This window comes from Fulmarus glacialis, unplaced genomic scaffold (assembly GCF_000690835.1).
Source record: "Fulmarus glacialis isolate BGI_N327 unplaced genomic scaffold, ASM69083v1 scaffold9273, whole genome shotgun sequence".
Lineage (NCBI taxonomy): Eukaryota > Metazoa > Chordata > Aves > Procellariiformes > Procellariidae > Fulmarus > Fulmarus glacialis.
The window spans coordinates 1-19,503 of NW_009204852.1; the positions used below are offsets into that span (position 1 = coordinate 1).

General features: G+C 41.4%; 1 protein-coding gene across 1 annotated transcript in view; it reads left to right on the forward strand.

Moving 5' to 3' along the window:
* Positions 1–6,277: 6,277 nt before the first annotated feature.
* The window catches only part of LOC104074862 (ral GTPase-activating protein subunit beta-like), a gene marked incomplete at its 3' end in the record, with an annotated part of 32,476 nt that continues 19,250 nt past the window's right edge, over positions 6,278–19,503 (forward strand). The window contains 6 exon segments of the mRNA XM_009575152.1: positions 6,278–6,460; positions 7,124–7,326; positions 11,619–11,782; positions 12,421–12,607; positions 15,793–15,924; positions 17,096–17,274. Of these exon segments, the coding sequence (XP_009573447.1) occupies positions 6,278–6,460; positions 7,124–7,326; positions 11,619–11,782; positions 12,421–12,607; positions 15,793–15,924; positions 17,096–17,274 (1,048 nt within the window).

The window sequence follows — 19,503 nt, forward strand, 5'->3', positions numbered from 1 at the left end:
GGATCCCCTCGCACCGGCCCGCGGCGCTGGGGCCCTTCTCGGCCCTGTCCCCGGCCCCGGGGACCGATTTTGAGCCGCGTTTCGGGTTCCCGGAGCGAGCGTGAGGTGCCACCCGCGGTCGGTGAGCTCCCTTCCCGCTGCGCGCCGGCTCCCGCGGGCAGGAGTGCGGTCGTGAGGGGGAGAAAAGTTTTTGTCGCTGTTTCCCTGCAGACTTTCTTACAAATAATGTGGTGGTGCCTTGTGTGCAGGCCTCCTGGGCTTTGCCGTGTTTCTGCTTTCCCTTGCTTGTTTTTCCGTCTCATTTGATCTTCAGGGCCTGCGGGCAGTAGATCAGATTTCCTCTGGAAAGCGGTGAACAGCAGCAAAACCCCAGCAAGGCTTGCTCGCCGGGTTAAGGGGACCATCGGCTCCAGGAGATCCCTTTCTGGTTGTGAAGTTTGTAGAGTTGCACAAGGAACTGGACTGAGGAAGAAGTGCGAATGTAAAATAAACCATTGAGTAAAAATTATTGTCAGCCTGGGTCAGGGAAATGCGTTCGTTATGTCGTTTCTGGCACAAGTGAGGGATGTGAAAGCTGCTTAAATTCTCAGATGATGTGCCTGGAAGATAATCTTCGCAACTCTGCTTTTAAAGATGAGAATGATAGTACTGATGTTTGAGTAATGAAGCTTGAAAGCAAAGTAATAGCCAAAACATACAAAATTGACTGATGTGTTTACTTTCTTATGGCTCTGTTAATCTCCAGATGTTACAGTATGCAATTTTTAGGCAACTTTTTTCTCTGTGGCAGGTGCCCTGCTTCCTGCTTTGGGAAGGCTGGTGTCCAGTGGTGCTCTTGGGAACCAGAATGGCGATGGGGTCTCTGAAGTCAGTGAGTAGGGAGCGCTGGGGAGAGTGAGACCCAAGCCGTGTGGCTTAAATGGCACCTTATGTTTGAGACCCAGCCTTCCCTGTGTCAGATTAATGTATTAACTTCTGGTACAGTTGGGTGATAAAATAAGACAAATTCATCTTTGCTGGGCAAGGGGAGCTGTGATTCTCTCTTTTCTACTCAGTAGCACTGTGGCTGAATGGCTGGGAAAGGATGACATGAGTTCCTGTTTTTTTCTGTGTCTGATCTCTTCCTGCCTTGAACCTAGACTTTTTTTCACTTAATAGTAATCCTGACATGCATCTCCATTTATTCTTTAGCAAAATACCAACTTTCTGCTAGTGTTTCTCTCAGGTGGGTCTTCTGTTTGGCTTTTTCCTTTTTTATTTTTGGCCTGCTATCTGCTCTGCCTGTTGTCCTTTACACATGGTGCGTGCCTAGGGCAGAGCCTACCTGTTGGATGGGCTCCAAAGGTGAGCTGCCTTGGGGGCTCTGCACTTCTTCAGTCCTGATGGGCTTAATATGGGAGGTGCTGAGTTAGTCTTGGCAAGATCTAAGTTGCTCTCTCCAGCAGAAACTTGGAGGGAGAGGGGCAGCAGTGTCAGCATGGGGCAGGTGGGCACGTGGCAGTTGTTCATGCTCAGGACATCGTAGGCCTCAGCTGGCTTGAAAAATTGCTCATAAACCTCTTTGGTACATGATCTAGGGAAGACTGGTTATAGCAAGATGGCTTTCTGACAGTAATTGTTGCCTCTAGAGAGCAGATGTCAGTACTATTGGTGTAGTAGGGGTCATGTTAGAGAGAGGGATTACTTGTTTTCTGTGAAATACTTACAAAGTGTATCTAATATCCCACAACTTCATGGTGTAGACCCTTTATGTAGATGCTTCTCTGATTTAGGCTCTATTAGGTCTTCAGTCTTCCTTGGGCATCTCTCTGCTGATGGTCTTTGCATCTACGATATTAATAACAGTTGCCTCCGTTGAATTTTCAGCTCAGGCTCTGCTTTTTTGGTTCTGATAAAACCCAAGAAGCATTCATTTTTGGGACAGCTTGTCTTTATGCTTGAAATCCTTTTGCATTGTAGGCAAACATTTCATTTTACATACGAAGCTGCTGAGCACGAAGGGCTAAATGTTCATGTTTACCCCCAACACTCCCCTCATTCAGCACACGCTTTCTGAGGAACTGCTTCGTATACCAGTATTGGTTCCCTGACCTCTCCCCTGCACACAGTCCAAAAACTCCACCTCTGCTTTAGGCTCTGAGCTCCTGCATATGCCTTCAAAGTAATTGCAGAATGTGGGTAATTCTCACTGTCTAACTTTACTGATCCAGGAGTTTAAATATGTTGGCTGCAGCTCTTCATATTAAGTCTTTGGGGACTGGAAGTAGAACTTAAATATCTTTATTTTTGGAATTTTATGGGCTTATTAGTAAGTTCTTTCATGCTTATCAACTTCTACAGTGTTTATGAACTGAGGATCTTTGGTCTTAAATGCTGAAACATCCATTTTCAGTGGTTTATATGGTGATAGCTACTAAAATTCCTGAGCTGAAATGGATCTGGAGGGAATATATTGAAACCCAGATTATTTATTACACTAAGGAATATTGGAATTATACTCAGTTTTGTAATAGATGGTAAATATTTTAACTTCACATTTTTCAGTTGTTCTGCCAGTGTTAATGCTGACAATTTCTTTCCAGATCTGTCTGTGAGAATCTGGAGATGTTTTATTTAGTGCAGCCTCCAGGAACGTAAAAAAGACCCCTTTCCAAACCGGAGAGTATGTAAAACTGCTTGGTAAACTTCAGGGTTTTATTTATTCTTCTTCCCACTCCTCCTCTTAATTAGGTTGCCTGTCATTCTGAGAGTCCTTAGTGATTTGAACCTCAATAAGACATACGTTTGTGTGAAATACGGATATTCAGCTGCATGAAACTTAGGAGATGTTATTTGGGCCAGTGAGAGTGCTTTTTTGAAGCTGAAATGCAGAAGCATTGCAAAAACAGAAGTAAAAATCAGGGTATGCTGTTTGCATGGTGTGACAGTTGCTTTTTTTTTTTTCAATTTGCTGCTGTTGTTTAAGTAACTTGTGATAAATACAGCCTCTTCTGAGGGAGTGAATCCTGCTTCTACGAAGCATTAGGTGCCTTTTGTTTAAAGCAAGTTATAGAACTGTCAGTATGTTGAATCTGTCAAAAAAGAACATCGTAACAGATACAATTGTGTGGGGAGACTTACCAGCCTTTTTTAACTTATGTCCAGTTATAAGAAGCTGCATAGTAGATGGGTTTAGCTTTACCCCAATCCTAACAGATGGCAGCAATTTCCAATTCAAATGGCAGTTGAAGTGGAGTCTTAAATGAAAAGTAACTTCTAGTCCTTGCAAATAAAAACTTCTTATTGCCAAATGTAGGGGGTGAATAAATGAATACCCTAGGAAATCCCACCTCTGAATGATTTTACATCTGAAGCAATTACTTGTTTCAGTGTTCCTTGTATATTGATAAGACTAACAGAAGATTTCTTTTGTGGCAAGACCAAAGGACCTCTTGAATATTAGTAAGATACAGATTTGATCATTAAATTTATATATGAAGGTCAGGCAGCAGGCTGAGTGTATGTGGCACCAGAGGTTTTGGTTACCCCGTCCTGCTGCTAAACCTCTCTTAAACATGGCATATTATATCTATCCTGTATCTGTTACAAATGCTGCTCCTCTCAGAAGTGTGGAAAGGTCAACCAAAAGAGCTTTGCATCTTTGCTATAGCATGGCAGGGAGCTGCACAAAGGCAGGTGGTTGTGTCCTCCCATTGCCTTGCCCTAGTGCAATGAGGGTTTTCCAGAATGCAGCAGAATTTGGGAATCCTTGTCCTCTCTGACTTTTGTCTTCTAGACAAGAAGGCTCCTACATAGGCGCTGCCTACAATTTGCTTGTGCTATGCAACACTTCCACGCTTCTGAGAACCCTGTTCTGGTATAAGGGTGGCCACAGTAAGCGTGCTTGCAGTTATCAGCATGCTGATAAGTTCCTGCTGTGAGCTGGTAACTGCCAGTTCTTCAGCTGGCGTGTGGCGATGGAAAGTACATGCTGCTTTATCAGTTGAAATCAGCTTATTTAAACCAACACTCCTCAAATGGTGTTACGTGCTTCTGTAATGAACTCGAGCCTCAAATGGGAGGGATGGAGAGTGCCTTCACCCTTCACTTGTGGTGAGCAGCAAAGGAGGGGGAAGGGGCACACTGCTCTGGGGGTAGAGGCAGTGCTGTGGGCCTGAGAGAGGAAGGGGAAATCTTGCAAAGTGGATGGTATTTCACTTCTGTTCTTCCTTCTTCCACTCCAGACACAAGCTGGAGACTAAGGCAGTGTTCAGGTGGGTCAGAAAGGGGAAGATGAAGAGGCCCAGTGGGTATAGGATATGAAGAAAGGGGAAAATACAGCAGTAGGGAAACCTATATAATGAGTTGAGCAGTGACTGAAGTCATCACTAAGGATTGTGGGTCATGTTAATTTTGGGTTTTTTGTTTGGTGGGGTTTTTGTTTCTTTTTTTTGTCATGACTTCTCTGTGTCCCAAGAGCTAGTGTCTTGGGATTGTTTTGACCGCAGTGGCATGCGCGTTCCCCCTGCCACAGCCCCCAGAGGAAGGAAAATGCCTGAAGGATGGAAAGGATATGCTTCCTGCAGGCTGTGGCTGCTCAGATTAATTTGCTATCAGATGAGCACATGTGATTGCTGCCTCAAACCAGGAAGGCCATCATTTGGAAAACCAAGATCTTGCTGCCTCGCCTTCCCTCCTCTGTTGAAGGGAATCATCAGGCTTGTTACATAGGTTTTGGATGTAAATAAACACTTAAAGTCAGCTAAATAGGCAGACCTGTTTAAATGGTGGCTTGTCCCTAGGAAGGAGTATTTCCAGGCCTGGCTTCTTGTTTTGGTTTTGGGCCAAGGAATGTCTAAGGGAGGCATTCAAAACATTCCCTGTATAACTAACTGGCTTCCAAAATGTGCCAGCTAAGTGTAGTTGGCAAACGGTTCTCGCGGTGCCGTTCGTGACAGCTTGAGCTGATCTAAGCTGTGGCTGTTGAACACTCCTTGCTTTTTCTCCTGTGCCAATCCTGTTTTCCTTGTTTTATTGTTCACGTGGTCAGCTGGCTCAGATAACTGATAAGACTGCTGGTGTTGGTGGAAGAGGAGGAAAGAGGGAGGTAACACAGTCCCAATTCTGATGGCTTAGGCTGCCGTGGTACCACCTGCTTAAGCAGCAGTTTTAAGGTTGCTGTGAGTGGGTACAAAAGCCTGCTCCTCCAGAGGGATGCTCCTGCCACCCCTCCTGGTCATGTGTCCTCACTGCTCCTTTGTGTTGGCACAGATGTTCATCTCACCTGAGTTAGATCAGATCTTGATCCAGCTAAAAACTGCCTCAGCAGACAAAAGGCTTGTGCTGGCTTAGCTTTCCGAATGTTTTGATGTGTAGATCATCTGCGCGTGGCAGATCTCCTTGAGCTGCTCAGTGCTGCCCGGTGAGGCTGGACGGCAGTCCCGTGACTAGCTGCTGGCCTTGTCACACTGTGCCTCCCTGCTGCCTGGGGCTGCTTGCTCTGGCCAGGCTCCCAAGCTTGTTTCTGTACAGCAGGTAGGTGTTGTGTATGTGCTGATGGTGCAGCACGATCCACTGCTCTCGGGGCAGAATGGCATACCCTGCCGTGCTTCTGGGCAAATGCTGGCTGAGAGTGACTGCGGAAGCATAGCTTAACTTTTGCTGCTTCTAATGCGCCTTTCTTGCTTGTGGTTTCACAACAATGCCAAAAAAACCCTCAAAAACCCACCACTGAGAAAACCTAGTTAGTTCACTGTCAGCTTGGATCCCTGAGGTGGCTCAATCTGCAATAAGGGAAAATGCACACCTGCAGTTGTGCTGGGAGCGTTGTTGAAAGGAGAGCTCTGTGCTTCTCCTGTCTAGTTCTGAGACACTATCTGGGAAATTTTCTAGTGTCTTTTCTATCCTGAATCTTTGGGACAAATCTAGATTAGAGGGTGACTGTGTGTATGTATTGACTTTACAAGGATTTGAAATGCATTAGGGCATACCTAATTAAGTTTAAGTGTCTCCAATGGGCTGCTAGTCCCTAACTGAAATTTACTGTAACCTTTTTTTTAAAAAAACAAGCTCACAGCTGTATTAAAAAAAACATATTAAGGTTGGGAAAAAAGATGTTGAACTCTCTTCTAGATCTTCAAATGTATGATACAGATATGTGCATCTTGAATTTTCAAGGGTCTGTATCATGGCAAACAGCCTTAGTTTTGGTAACTCATGTCATAGACATTTCTACTAATTACGTCTTTTTTTCTTCCTTGCCCCCCAGGTTTTATTTGGATTGTAGCATAGAGGCACTATGTACTCAGAGTGGAGATCCTTGCATCTTGTCATTCAAAATGATCAGGGTAATACCAGCGTACTTCACAGCTATCCTGAAAACGTGGGGAGAGAAGTGGCAAATGCAGTGGTGCGTCCTCTTGGACAAGCTTTAATTACATCATCCATTGGAAGTGAGAGTTTACTAAAAACAGACAAAGAAGTAAGTGCATTTCCTTAGAGATCATAGTTTTCTTCATGCTAGAGTGGCAACTTAATGATTTTTCTGTAGCCTTTTTTGTTTTTCTCTCTTTAATAGTCCAAGTTTTATGAAGTGTGCTATATTTTCAGGTTAGTAATCTACATAAGACTTCTATTAACAGCTAGTTCATAGCAACAGTGTACTTCATGACCTAGTAGTACTGTACTGAGCTACTGTACCAGGAAGTTCAGGCTAAAGGAAAACAAACAAACAAACAAAAAATCAAAACACCGCCAAGGAATTTAGCAGTTAACACATAAAGCCTTTCTAATTACCTTCATTGTTAAAGCAACAGTAAGTGACTTTTTTAAGAAAGACTTTATATACTAAAATATTTACTAGAATTTGAAAATATTCCATTACATCAGCTCTCGTGTATTCTAAAGAGTTCTCTCTACAGGTTAGTATAAAGAGATTCAGGATTTAGAGTGATTTGCCATTTATTCATAATCTTCACGATGTCATGATATACAAATTCATGACTTGGTGTTTTCATGTAGTATATGTTAGAGTTGCCCATACCACGTAACTACTGTTATTTTGTTGAGTTAGAACCAATGGGCATTGACCATTGTTTACTTGCTACTATTTATTTTTAATAACTTTTGCTTTATGTTTGGTTAGGTAAAATGGACTATGGAGGTGGTTTGTTATGGACTGACCCTCCCTCTGGATGGCGATACTGTGAAATACTGTGTCGATGTATATACAGATTGGATTATGGCTCTTGTATTACCTAAGGATTCCATTCCTTTACCAGTTATTAAGGAACCAAACCTTTATGTTCAAAGCATTCTCAAACATCTCCAAAATCTCTTTGTACCGAGGTGAGTGTTAGGGCTGGGACACTCAGGAGGCTCAGGAATTTGAAGCTGTAGTCAGCAGGTAACCTGTCAAAGAGGCCTGATAAGCCATGGAGGCTCTTGATTAAAATAAGACTGCTGTTGTTGCAAAGTTAAGAGGAAGGTGTCTTTCCAAACCTGTTTTGTAATTTTCAGTAGCAAATTGAGTTGTTACTGCTGTGTTTAGGTAATTAGAATTACAGATTGTTCGTAGACTTGAATGTTTACTGTTAAAGAACCATCTCTATTAGATGACTGGAGGGCAGGGGGGGGAAAGGTTAAATAGCATCACTGTATGACGACGTGCTTGGTATTGTGTAAAACTGAGATAACTAAGAGCACATCATGGCAATCCCATGCTTTGTTTACTCAAGACTTGACCACGTTTCTGATGTGCTGGAGGATCTTGCAGTAAGTGCCTGCTTTGTGCCTGTTAAATGGGCATAATTCTGCTGACAGTCTTTCGTGGGTAGTTTCGAAAGAATCCTGCGGAGGAGTGCTTGCTGTCTAACAACCTGGTGTTAACATGAGACATCCTTGGATGATAATGTTGAGATACACATGTTTCTAGGTCTTGGACAAAGTTATGTTGTCAGAGTGCTCAAACATCATTCTTGGTTTATAGTTTATGACAAGTTTACCTGCGGCTGTTGAACACACATGTTGGATAAGTCCGAGGAGATTATTTAATGGTGCCCTGTGAAACAGTACATAAATATTAGCTGATAATACTTCAGATCAATGTTTAGTATATGTCTGTAAGTACCAGATTATCTGCTTTTATCAGTATTAATAATGTATCACTGCAAGTAGCCTTCAAAGTGCTCTGCTGCTCTTGGGTCACTTAACTTTACCTGAAGGCTTTGTTAATAAAGGGCTTTGAATAATAACTCATACAAATTCAGATGAGGAGTTCATTGCTATTTATTGATTGCTTCAGAGTCTACCACCTAACCTTAGTTGTCATTGCTCTTAACTTGTAGTGAGAAAGGCATTTTAATTCCCATTAAAGGATGGTCAGGGCAACAGCACAAATCTGAGGAAAGCATGCTTCTGGATTAGACTTCTGCAGAAGGTTGTCTCTAAGCTTTAATACATGCGGAAAAGTCTACTGTTTGGGAACCTTTATTCCCTTGGCACAGCAGAGAATGAATTCTTCACTAGTCCGTTAAATAGTTCTTGCTGTGATCCCTTGACTGCTTTCATACCAGGGGTTCTGGTAGCAGGCAGTTCAGTAGTCCTGTTTCTTGCATACTGTTGGCACAAGCTGCCGTTCCACCCTTCTGTCCCAGCTTGATGCAGGGTGGTAGACTGCACGTGATGGCTGTTGAACATCCAGAGACAGGGAGGGCTGGAAAATCATTATTTTAAACACTTCTGCCCCTCCCCGCCCCCCTGCTGTACAATTATTCTATTGTTTTTCTTTCAAAAGCCTCTGAGATGTATCTGAAACACTGTTTTTCATGGCTCTTGCTGTCAACACTTGATGTTCAAGTCCCTACTCTGTTTGCAAGAAAAAGAAATTAAAGTTAAGTTTTGTCCTCCAGGGAGCTGTGTTCAGAATTCACTCCAGCAACAGGAAGACATTCTGTAATGGAAATTAAATGCAGACCTGAGTTGCGCACACCTTGCTGGAGTGAAAGCAAAGGCTCATATTCTTATGTGCCTGTGGAGAGGAAGAAGAGAATAGTTTCTGGTTTTAACCAATTGATGCAGGTTGCTGGTGCTGATGGGCTCCTGTAGAATACTTACCCAGGAGCTCTTGTGGCAACATGCATTTAACTATCTCCTGGAAAAATCTCCTGTTCTTGTGTTGAAAATACTAAGCCTTTATTATAAGCCGATGCCCTATGGAGGGTTGTGATTAAAATAACTTCCTTCCTCATCCTGGTTTCCTGGAAACGATGTAGCTGTTGGTTTGGCTGCCTTAAAAGTGGTGGCCCAGAGTTGTGGTGAGGGTTTCAGACCCTGAGGAGGATGTATAAGTTGAGGTGTGAAATGCAGGAGCCTTAAGTGAGCAGTTCAACTTAAATAGCATCTCAGGAACATTTATACAAATACAGAGCAGGTGTGTATAAATCATTCTAGTTTGAATGCTCAGCTGAATCAAATGTTTACATGCACATATAGCGTGGTGCTGAAAAATAAGAACAGTGAAAGATGGGTGAGTCAGGTTGCCTTTCCTCTGTCTGCCGGACTGACTAAAGAGAGGGTGCTTGCATCCTTCCCTTCAGCACTGACGTTCTGTCCACCCCGATGAAATGAACACTTCTTTTCTTGATGTATTTGAGCAGTCCCCACGTAACCCCCAGGCTTTCTGTCTCTAGCAACCCTACGATATTCAGGAAGCCTTGCAGATTACTTAAGCAGCAGTGGTAGTTACTGCTGTCGGATAAAGTTTCAGTGCCACAAACTCTTGTTGGAAGCACAGAAAGAAAATGTGAGAACTCTCTCCCCCTGCCTCCCCTCCCCAGGAGATTGAGGTGTAGATACCAGGGTCTTCCGTGCAACTAAAATGTCTGGAATTGCTTGAGAGACCGTAGAACATGTGACTGTCCAAGTGTAATAGACACTTTTTTGTAATAACTTCTGCTTCTCATATGAAATCATGAGAACAATTCTTGTTGCAAAGGAGTGTGGGAATGAAAAGGCCAGGTTCTGTAGAAGTCTAGGCATGAGTCTGCAAAATGCTGCAACCAAAGTTTGCCATTCAGTTGACTTTGTGGACAAGAGGAACTGATAGATGGACGGGGACTTTAGAATTGCCTTTACCAGATCAGCTCAGAAGTATCCCATTAGTCATCTTGCATATGGAGCTTCCTACATGTAAGCCCCCTTCATATGGATTCCCTAAATCATTAGGGAAACGAGTCTTGAAACAGGCTTTGAAACTTCAAGCCTATCAAGATTAAGGATATCTTTTGATTAATTATCTGCTCTGTTGTTGCTCAGGGAAAAAATAGTGCTATAACCAAGGCAGGGCTTACTTCTCCCAAGCTTTGTTGTTCTACAGAGACTATCTGTTAGGATCTAGCGCTAGCATCAAGCAACCCACTGAAGTCCTGAACTGCGACTTGTAGTTTGCAATTTTGCATTAGATACTATCTTGTCTCTTTTGTAATCTTGTTTTGAATATTGTGATACAACATTTATTCTATCAAGATAAGAGTTGATAGTATTTTTAAAGCATGTCTGTCAATAAGTGATCTCAATGCGAGCTACTATTCTCTAAGAAAAGCAGATCTCTATCTAGTGGATCAGCGTGTTCCTAAGATGCTTACCATGCAACATGACTTGTGGGTTATACCACATTGAAAGTATTTGGTAGGAATCTGGTAATACTACTTAGTAGTCCTGTGGAAGGTAATATTTTTATGATTTTTTTTTTTGGTCATACTTTCAGTAAGTGGTAGGAAGGATGAGGAAATGGCTTACAAGTTGAAATATAGCTTGCATATATTGCATGCTCTAACTTGTAATCTCCTCTTTCACCCTTTAAACTTTTAGGCTTCCTCAGCTTTATTTACCAGTGTCCTCAGATACTGTCCAGAACGTTTCATGTTACTATTTTGTACCCGTTCTGCCTTGTCCAAACTAACTGATGGGAAGAGAGCATGCTGCTTTGTGCTGCTTCTGCAACACTTCATGTTGAGTGACTCAGCAGTGACAGTGTGGAACTGGTTGTTACTATAGAGAAAACCTTGATAATATCAACTTGTTCCCTGTCTTCCTTACTTATCCCCTCTTCCTTTAGTCTGATTTTTCCGATTTAATGACCCTCTTCTAGATTTTTTTTTTTTTCCCCCCCTAAATCCAAGGAATTGGGGGTAAGAGTTGGATCTACATTTGGAAGCAAGAGGAGAACTAGGAAGAATTTAAATTAGTTTGCTAACAATATTTTCTCTTAACTTTGCCATTTTTCTTCTGAATTATGTATGTAACAATTAGTGATGTCTCAACTACATTCTCATTGTTCGGTCTAAGGTAAATTCCTTTGGGATAATGGGTTGTACTTGCTCCAGTTAGTGTTCACTCTATGGCAGTAAGTTCTGTGTCATGTAGAGAAGAATGTTACGGAACATCTTGTACTCATTAAGGCAGAGTTAGGATGCTTAGAGGCAGAGTTAGGGTGCATAGAAGCATATTAGCTCATGTTCTTGGCTCTTGTTCAATAATATTGATGTTTCCTCTTGTAATTGCTCAAAGTTCAGATTATTGTACGCATCACTCTATATATTCTTGTTTAGAGACTCAAGTATTGTTTTCTTCTTTTGCAGGCCAGACCCAGGATCTAGTCAGATTAGATTGTGCTTGCAGGTTTTGAAAGCTGTCCAGAAACTGGCTCGCGAATCGACAATTATGGCAAGAGAAACCTGGGAGGTTTTGTTATTATTTCTCCTTCAGATCAATGACACTCTTCTAGCAGCTCCAACTGTGCAAGGTTTGTCTTCAACTTCCATTTGGTTCAATTACTGGAAAAACCTTTGGCTTTGCTTGATGTTGAGGTGCAGGGGGATGGGGGGAAACCTGTTAAAAGCTCTTAGTAGCCACCAAAGAGCAATAGCTCGCTCCTAATTCTGCTACGCTACTCTGAAATAAAGCATTGTCAGAAAAGCCTGAATGATTTGGAGCGGAGTTCTCCTAAACGTATTTTTTCAGAACAGTGACTCTGTTCATGGTAAAGGGTTTCAGATAATATTGTTCCCTATTTGTTTCACTGAAACCTCTATGGGTCTTGCTGTTTGGCCTGCCTACTGGAAAATAATATTGTCATTTTATACCTATTTTTTAAAAAAGGCATCAATATAGATAGAGTGCAATAGAAGACAGCCTAAGATCAGTGAATTTCCAGTGTCCCTTAGTGACACACATATGTGGCTGGGCTTTGTATGTTATGTTTGGTCTTGTAAAAAGGCTAATTGGCTGTAGGAAGCAACCAGGAATCACTCTTAAATGAAAAATGATGAAAAAAATGAACTTAAGAATCTTTATGCACTTAAACTGAAATCTCCTTCGGGAGATATTTGAAGTTATTTAGATTGAATACTCACTAAAGGCATGCTTTGTTTCTGTTATAAGGTGGCATTGCTGAGAATCTGGCTGAAAAATTAATTGGCGTGCTGTTTGAGGTGTGGTTACTAGCTTGTACACGGTGCTTTCCGACACCACCGTACTGGAAAACTGCTAAAGAGATGGTGGCCAACTGGCGACATCACCCTGCAGTAGTTGAGCAATGGAGCAAGGTCATCTGTGCCCTTACTTCCAGGTACGAGAAATCCCGTGGAAATAAACACACGTGTGTGAGGATGATCATGGTTATACATGTTTTTCTCTGGAGTTGCTTATTTGTGTAATGCACAGCAATCCAAAAGTGGATGACCAAAACAAAGTGAGAGATCTTGCTAGTATCCTTGGCTTTTACTGTTTGTGTGTGTGTCTTTGTTCTGCAAGTGAAGATCTGAATTGGATTGCCTCTGTTACTGTGTAATCTCAGCATCTCTCTGATATTTAGCACTTTACAGTGTGTGTATATTAGTCTCCATTACTGTGACTCTTCATCATGTCCCGTGAAGAATGAGTCATGAATATTAGTGTAGCATTATAGTCTGTATGTTTAATGGCAGTCACCACCAAAATTATTAGGTGTTACTGCTGCATGTTGCTGTGTTTGAGGTGACTCTTGGACTGCCTCTTCTGCCCTGCGGAGCTGAAGCTGTGCTACAGCTGCCTGGTGCTTGTGCCCTGGCAGTAGGGATGCAGTGGGCCAGAGGCAGGCTGCAGGCTCTCCCCTGAGCAGCGGCACTCGCCTCCAGAGAGTATTGGAGGAGAGCTGCACCAAGCCTTGCTGGGCATGGGAACAGTGAGGATCTGTGGGCTGTGGAAGAGGTTATGCTGTAGTAGAAGGCCCTGATTGGTGAGGGGAGTCTCAGTATCCTTAATACTGGCATCTTTGTGGTATGAAGTCTTTGCAGGACAAATCTCAGCCTCTTGGAGGAAAGAACTGGATTAATTGGTGAGGAGCAGAGGTCTGAGTCTCCTCCTCCCAACTCTCCTGAGACGTCAATAACCATTTCTATGAAAGTTCAAAGATGTATTAAAATTGCTGCACTGTGAAAAATTCAATAGTATGCTTTTGTGCAAGGGTTTATTTTAACTCTGAAAACTTTTGCTTTTGAACTACCTGTCAAAATTCCAAGTGTGGATAGATTTTTTTTCCAGGTTATGCAGCTACTTGTTAAATCTGTGGGAAATAAAGCTGCAATACAAGTTCTGCGTATTTCCCACGCTATTTCTTTAGCTATTTTTAGCTCATTAGATGTGGCATTGCATAACAGAAAATATTTTATGATTCACTGATCTGAAAAGAACAGCTCTGTCTCAAAACATGCGTTGGTGTTCTGCGCCATGCACTATGCCGACACTTTAATCTTCTACTGTTGACTAACAGTCTTAGTTCTGTTAATGCATAGTAATCTACAGGTTTTCTGTAATGTTTTAGTCAGCTGTTCAGTAATGTTGGTTTATGCCTAATACATAGAAAGCTGAACTCCTCTGAGGCTAACTTCAAGTTCAGTGGTATTTTAAGCTGCACTTTTAATACTTCAATGAAGCTGCAGCTTCAAACAGTTAAAGTATTGTTTTAGTAAACAGTTTTCTGAATTGGGTTATTAGCTATAAGCTGAGAGTAAATGTCTCAACTTAAAATCATATGGAAAATTATATTTGGAAATCTGTACACATATGCAGTGTTAATCTGTATCCATGGCTATGACTTCATAGCAGGATGAAACTAGGGTCTTAGTTGTGTTGCCATACCAATAGATAGTTCTTTTACCCATCTAGGGTGCTTTAAGTCTATTTTAACTGTCTTGGATGTGTGGGTTGCAATTTATTTCTTTTTTCAGTCATTCTTGAAAATGTCCCAAATTTTGGTTAAGATTTGGCCATGATTCTTGAAAAAATGATTTCTTGCAGCTTGTAAGGGGAGAATTGTGAAGTAGTGCAGTCTGCTGCAGAACAGAGGTGTGGGGCATGACTTTGCATGGGTTGTGCCCAGACTTTTCAGGGTTTGTCAGAGCTAGGTAATTCCTCATCAAAAACCTACTATGGGGTGATGCCTCTGGAGCACTAAATGTAAATGGGTGCTGGGGCATCAGTGTGGCATGCTGGAAAGCAGTTACTGCCTGGTGCAGGTGCATGTATTTCTGGTTTGGACTTGGAGAAGGCCTCATGTCCTAGAGCTCACTTGCTTTTCTATCCAAGCCTAGTTACTGTGGTAGCCTGTGCTTCCAAACACACTTTGAGTGTATTCTGCATTAGTTGGCTGCAGGTTACTGTAGTGCCCAGTGCTGGGGGAAGTGGAAGATGATAATTCTGCCTATTTAACTCTTGGTTTAGGAGTCAGCCGTAGACTTCTGCTCTCCTCCCATTTCTCCTAGTTGTAATGACTTTATCTCTGTAAAACTGTATGTCTTTATAAGTGGGCAATGATGAATGGGACATTACAAGCAACTCTTAGCTTAGAAATAAGGTGCGATAACTGAAGCAAGAAATGGTGCTAAAAGGGAGTTTAGCTTAAGGAAAGACAAAAACTGATTTCTGGGAATGGTAGGATATTGAGAAGGTGCAACTCGGATCTCTTCCATCCTCTTAGAAAACACCAGGATTATATTGATCAGGGAAACTGATCTATAAGTTTGCAAAGCGGGGTTGAAGCAGGGGTCAAATCAGACAGCAGTGGCTCAGTGAAGCTTATTGGTGACTCATAAGGTAGTTATAGCACTTCTAGAGAAAGATCTCCATTTATCTAAGCCATTATCCTCATGATATTGCATTGCTGTGAAGCCCTCTGTGGGTTTGCTCTTCACTGTTCTGCAACTCCCAGCTTCTGCAAAACGTAGTGCATCTTTTGTGAAGAGCTTGCTACTCAGTGGAGTGCAAATCCTGTGCTGCGTGTAGGATGGCATCGAGTGTTGCTCAGTGTGCTGGTGTAAATTCTAAGTCATCAGTAACTTGGAATTTAGACCTGTAACCTAATGTGACTTGCTGGTGTCATTGAACACTTCAGCTAAAGAGCCTTGAGGATAAGGGCTTAAATTCCTCCTTTTTCTCCCCACCCCCCCCCCCTTCTTATGTAACATCTTGTCAGTTATGTATGTGCCTATGTTAATTGGTAACTCCCGGGGCTCAACAGATGGGAGAGCTGCTATGGGGTGTTATGCTTTAACAGCTCTTTGATTTGGTTGGACCTTTGGGCAGGCTCCAAGGTGTGTACCCTGCAAAGCTTTAAGAGGGCTAAATGATTGTATAACATAGGGATCTCTCGGAAAACTTGAGGTGTGTTGTTGCTTGTGGGCTCACCTGTGGACTGATACCTTTGAGGCTCAAATGCACTGTTAAATTTTTGAGGAGTATTAACTGAATGACAGGTCTGTCTGACTTGCTTTCTAGATTGCTGCGTTTTACATATGGACCTTCATTTCCTCCATTTAAAATTCCCGATGAAGATGCTGGTCTGATTCCTCCTGAAATGGATAATGAGTGTGTTGCACAAACTTGGTTTCGCTTTTTACATATGCTGAGGTATTGTAATTACAGCCATCCGTTGTTCATATTCTTGCATCATTTCTATAAATTTGCATGATAAGTGAAAAATTTCTCTGGAGATTGCTAAGATTAAGCACCTAAATAGAATAAAGTGAGAGAGGCTTCTTGTACCAGTGCCCTGCAGCAGCCCAGAGCAAGGTTGTGAGTGGGTTGTTCAACTTTGAACTCTTTGACACTTTCCGAATGTAAACTGGTTCATTCAATGAAAAAGTTCTTAGCTATTTGACATTTTGGAGGATCTGAAAAACAAGACTTCAATACAATTTTGTTTCTCTGAGATAGCAAACAGGAAAAGCAGAACAATAGCTCTGAGAGATTGTATACTGCTTCCATTTATTCTCCAGGGTGTTAAATTTAACTACAAAAGATTATTTTTAAAATGGGTGTATCTCTTTGTTTCTATGAATAAAGCTATACAGTTAATTAATTAGTTAATTAAGAGTAACATCCATGTTACTCTTCCTTAAATACACAACAGAACCAAGCGACACGCTTGGTTTTAAAGATTATTGGGAATGGCATGGCATTAATGTTCTGAATGGCCAGAATAATAAACTTTTTATATAAACATTATGTACTAATTAAAGCTAGATAAATGTTAAACTGTTCAAAATCTACTACTTAACTAACTAAAAAAAAATCTGTTCTTTTTCTTCATTCTTCAGTGTCACAAGTACTGTACTCTTCTAATTTGGAATTGCTGTTACAGGATTTGTATCAGTCAGGAAAAATTGCTCAAACTTTTACAACCCACTCCCTTTCTTATCACTAGTTGCTGGCAATATTTAATTCATTGCTTACCTTTTGAGAATAATTTTAACGATGTAAAGATCTCTTAAACTGAGTTCAAAAGACCTCATAAGTAATTAATATTACTGGTGGGATTATTCGATCAAGTATGTGCTCTGGTTCATTGGGTCTTAATAAAATTATTCAGTGTATTTGGGTAATGTTTGAAATGAAGACAACCAGGAAGTTAAAACTGACTTCCTGTGATGGAGTAACAGCTAAAAATATATTGATAGTGGATGTTGTTTTGTGGTTTTGCTATTTAAATGCCTTAAACTATTGCATCTTCAAGTATTTTTAAAATCCGAACAGCTGTTCTTAAACTGACTAAAATACATTTTGCTCTCTTTGTGTGCAGTAATCCTGTGGATTTGAGTAACCCAGCCATTATTAGCTCTACCCCCAAATTTCAGGAGCAGTTTCTGAATGTGAGTGGGATGACTCAAGAACTGAATCAGTACCCCTGCCTTAAACATCTGCCTCAAATATTCTTTCGTGCCATGCGTGGGATCAGCTGTTTAGTGGATGCATTCCTAGGTAATGCCTTTGTCTTACCTGCGGATAGCTAGGAATAGTAACTTAATTATTTTATTCTCTTTAGATCTGTCTTCTCCATAAATACAGCCATAACAATTTATCATTTGCAAGTATATGCTGGAATTGATAGGGAAGGGACCTCAGGTCGCTTTTAAATGACCATCTGTACACACAATAATATTTGAATGCATGAAGTTGTAGGTAGCCTTAGTTTCAAATGCAAAACAAATAAATAAATCTGAAGTCTAAAATAAAACCAGCCATCTCTCTCTCCAAACAAGGCTTCTTTCTCTTTTTGTCTAATCAACAATGCAAGTGTTATGCTCTTAGCATGTTGTGAGCACTGACCACTTTGTTTATAAACTTTGTGGCAACAGATGTGTGCAGTGCCTATTTTTATAAGGTACTGAATTTTGATTGTCATCTTCAGATCTTTATACTACAAGTGCCAGTTTCACTTAGTTTACGATTAGTGGGTGACTAGTACTGCTGAGAAGAAAAGCTGTGTTTCTTTGTGCGTCTGGTAACGGAGTAGCTCAAACTTGACTGAAAGGTAGATGTGAGCACTGGCTGGTAAGTTTTAAGTAACGCTATATAGCACCTGAAATCTAAGGCATTATTCTTAATATGCTTCAGGCTTATTAAAAATTCTTCAGAGATAATGTGCTATTGTAAACTCTGAAGAGCTGCCTGTCTCCTACTGCTTTTTTGCTTAAATGTATGCAGACAAATGTTGTCATCTGCCAGAAGTGTGAACTGATGTGAGACTGCGGAAGACTTGAGCAGATATGTAAACTGTGTTCAGAAAAAAAATTGGCTGTGGAATTAGACTGTCACCTTTTACATGTTGTTTATCTTTTGGAAAGACCTCAATGCTTTAGTCCTTTTAAGCAAAACACCTCAAGATCCTCCTGTCTCTCTGAATTATAAGACCCTTTAGACTAGAAATACATTCTGTGTTTCTGTAAAAATATTGCAAGGAAAAGGTTTATCGGTACTGTATTCCCCACTGCAAACAAGTTTTTGTCACTATAGATTTAACTTTTGAAACAAAGCTATTTATACAAATGTGAAGTGATGTAAAAGAGCAAATGGTCTTTTTTCTTAAGCTGTGATATTGAATCTTGAAACCTGTTGTGTCCACTGTTCTTCCAGATGTCTTGCCACTGATTTTTCAGGAATTTTAATGATTGCTTTTTACTAATACCAGATGTGAGATTTAAAGTATTTGTAGTCTGTCAAATAATATCATAATTTGTTAAAGGAGGATTGTATATAGACAATATATGGCCTAAAATTACGAAAACAGCCTCCTCGTTACTCTGTCGAACTCTGTCTTCCTACCTATGATAATAGGATTTGGCAGTCTGCACTGAAACAATAATTTAAAAAAAAAGTCAAACTGAGCATTGATAGAAGATGTTCCTCTGAATTGTCTTTTACTGGCTCTGAAAGCTGAATTAAAATTTTTTTGAAAAGCTGTTAAATATAGTATGTACTGAGGAAAATACTATATCCAAGGTTTTTGTGGAAGTGTGGTTAGTAATTAATTTTCCGTGAATAAAATAGTTTGTAATGTAAGACTCGTGAGGGGAGCATCTTGTAGTGGAGGCAGAGGAAGAACCTGAGCAGCTGTTAGCTTTGCACAGTGTATGCACCTCTGCTGGGATAGCTGTTGTAGTGAATTCCTCTTGGACCTTAAAAGTAGTCTGGGGTTTTATCTGAGACTTTTAACCCACTAATGGTGTGGTAGTCCTTTTTTGTTCTGCATCTGGCTGCCTGAGACTCCATTCCCACTGGGGCGACAGTGATCCCATACACAACTCCTTGTCTGGATGCAGTGGGGGGGGTGTGACGGTAGCTGGGGTTGAGGTCTTCCACACTGGTCAGCTGTGGAGCACTTCCGTGGGTCCCTGGCAGCCCAGACTCTCCTGTAAGCATGCCAGGAGCTTTGCTGTCTACATGAGCTTTTGATAGGATGTTGAATCGGAGACTTCAGCCTTCTGAAGATCTCGTGTAACAAGATGAAACACCTAGGGTGATGATAACCCACCTGGAGTTCAAAGACGATGACTGCAGACTATGATGCACTTGGGCACAGGGAGAGCTCTTGGTGAAATTAAATTCAAGCTGTAGGTGTGGATGTGAGAGTGTGCTCAGGTAGACTTTAGAGCTGCAGTGTGGACCCCTTCAGCTAAGGCAAGTGGGAGATCTCATTGCCTTCTACCC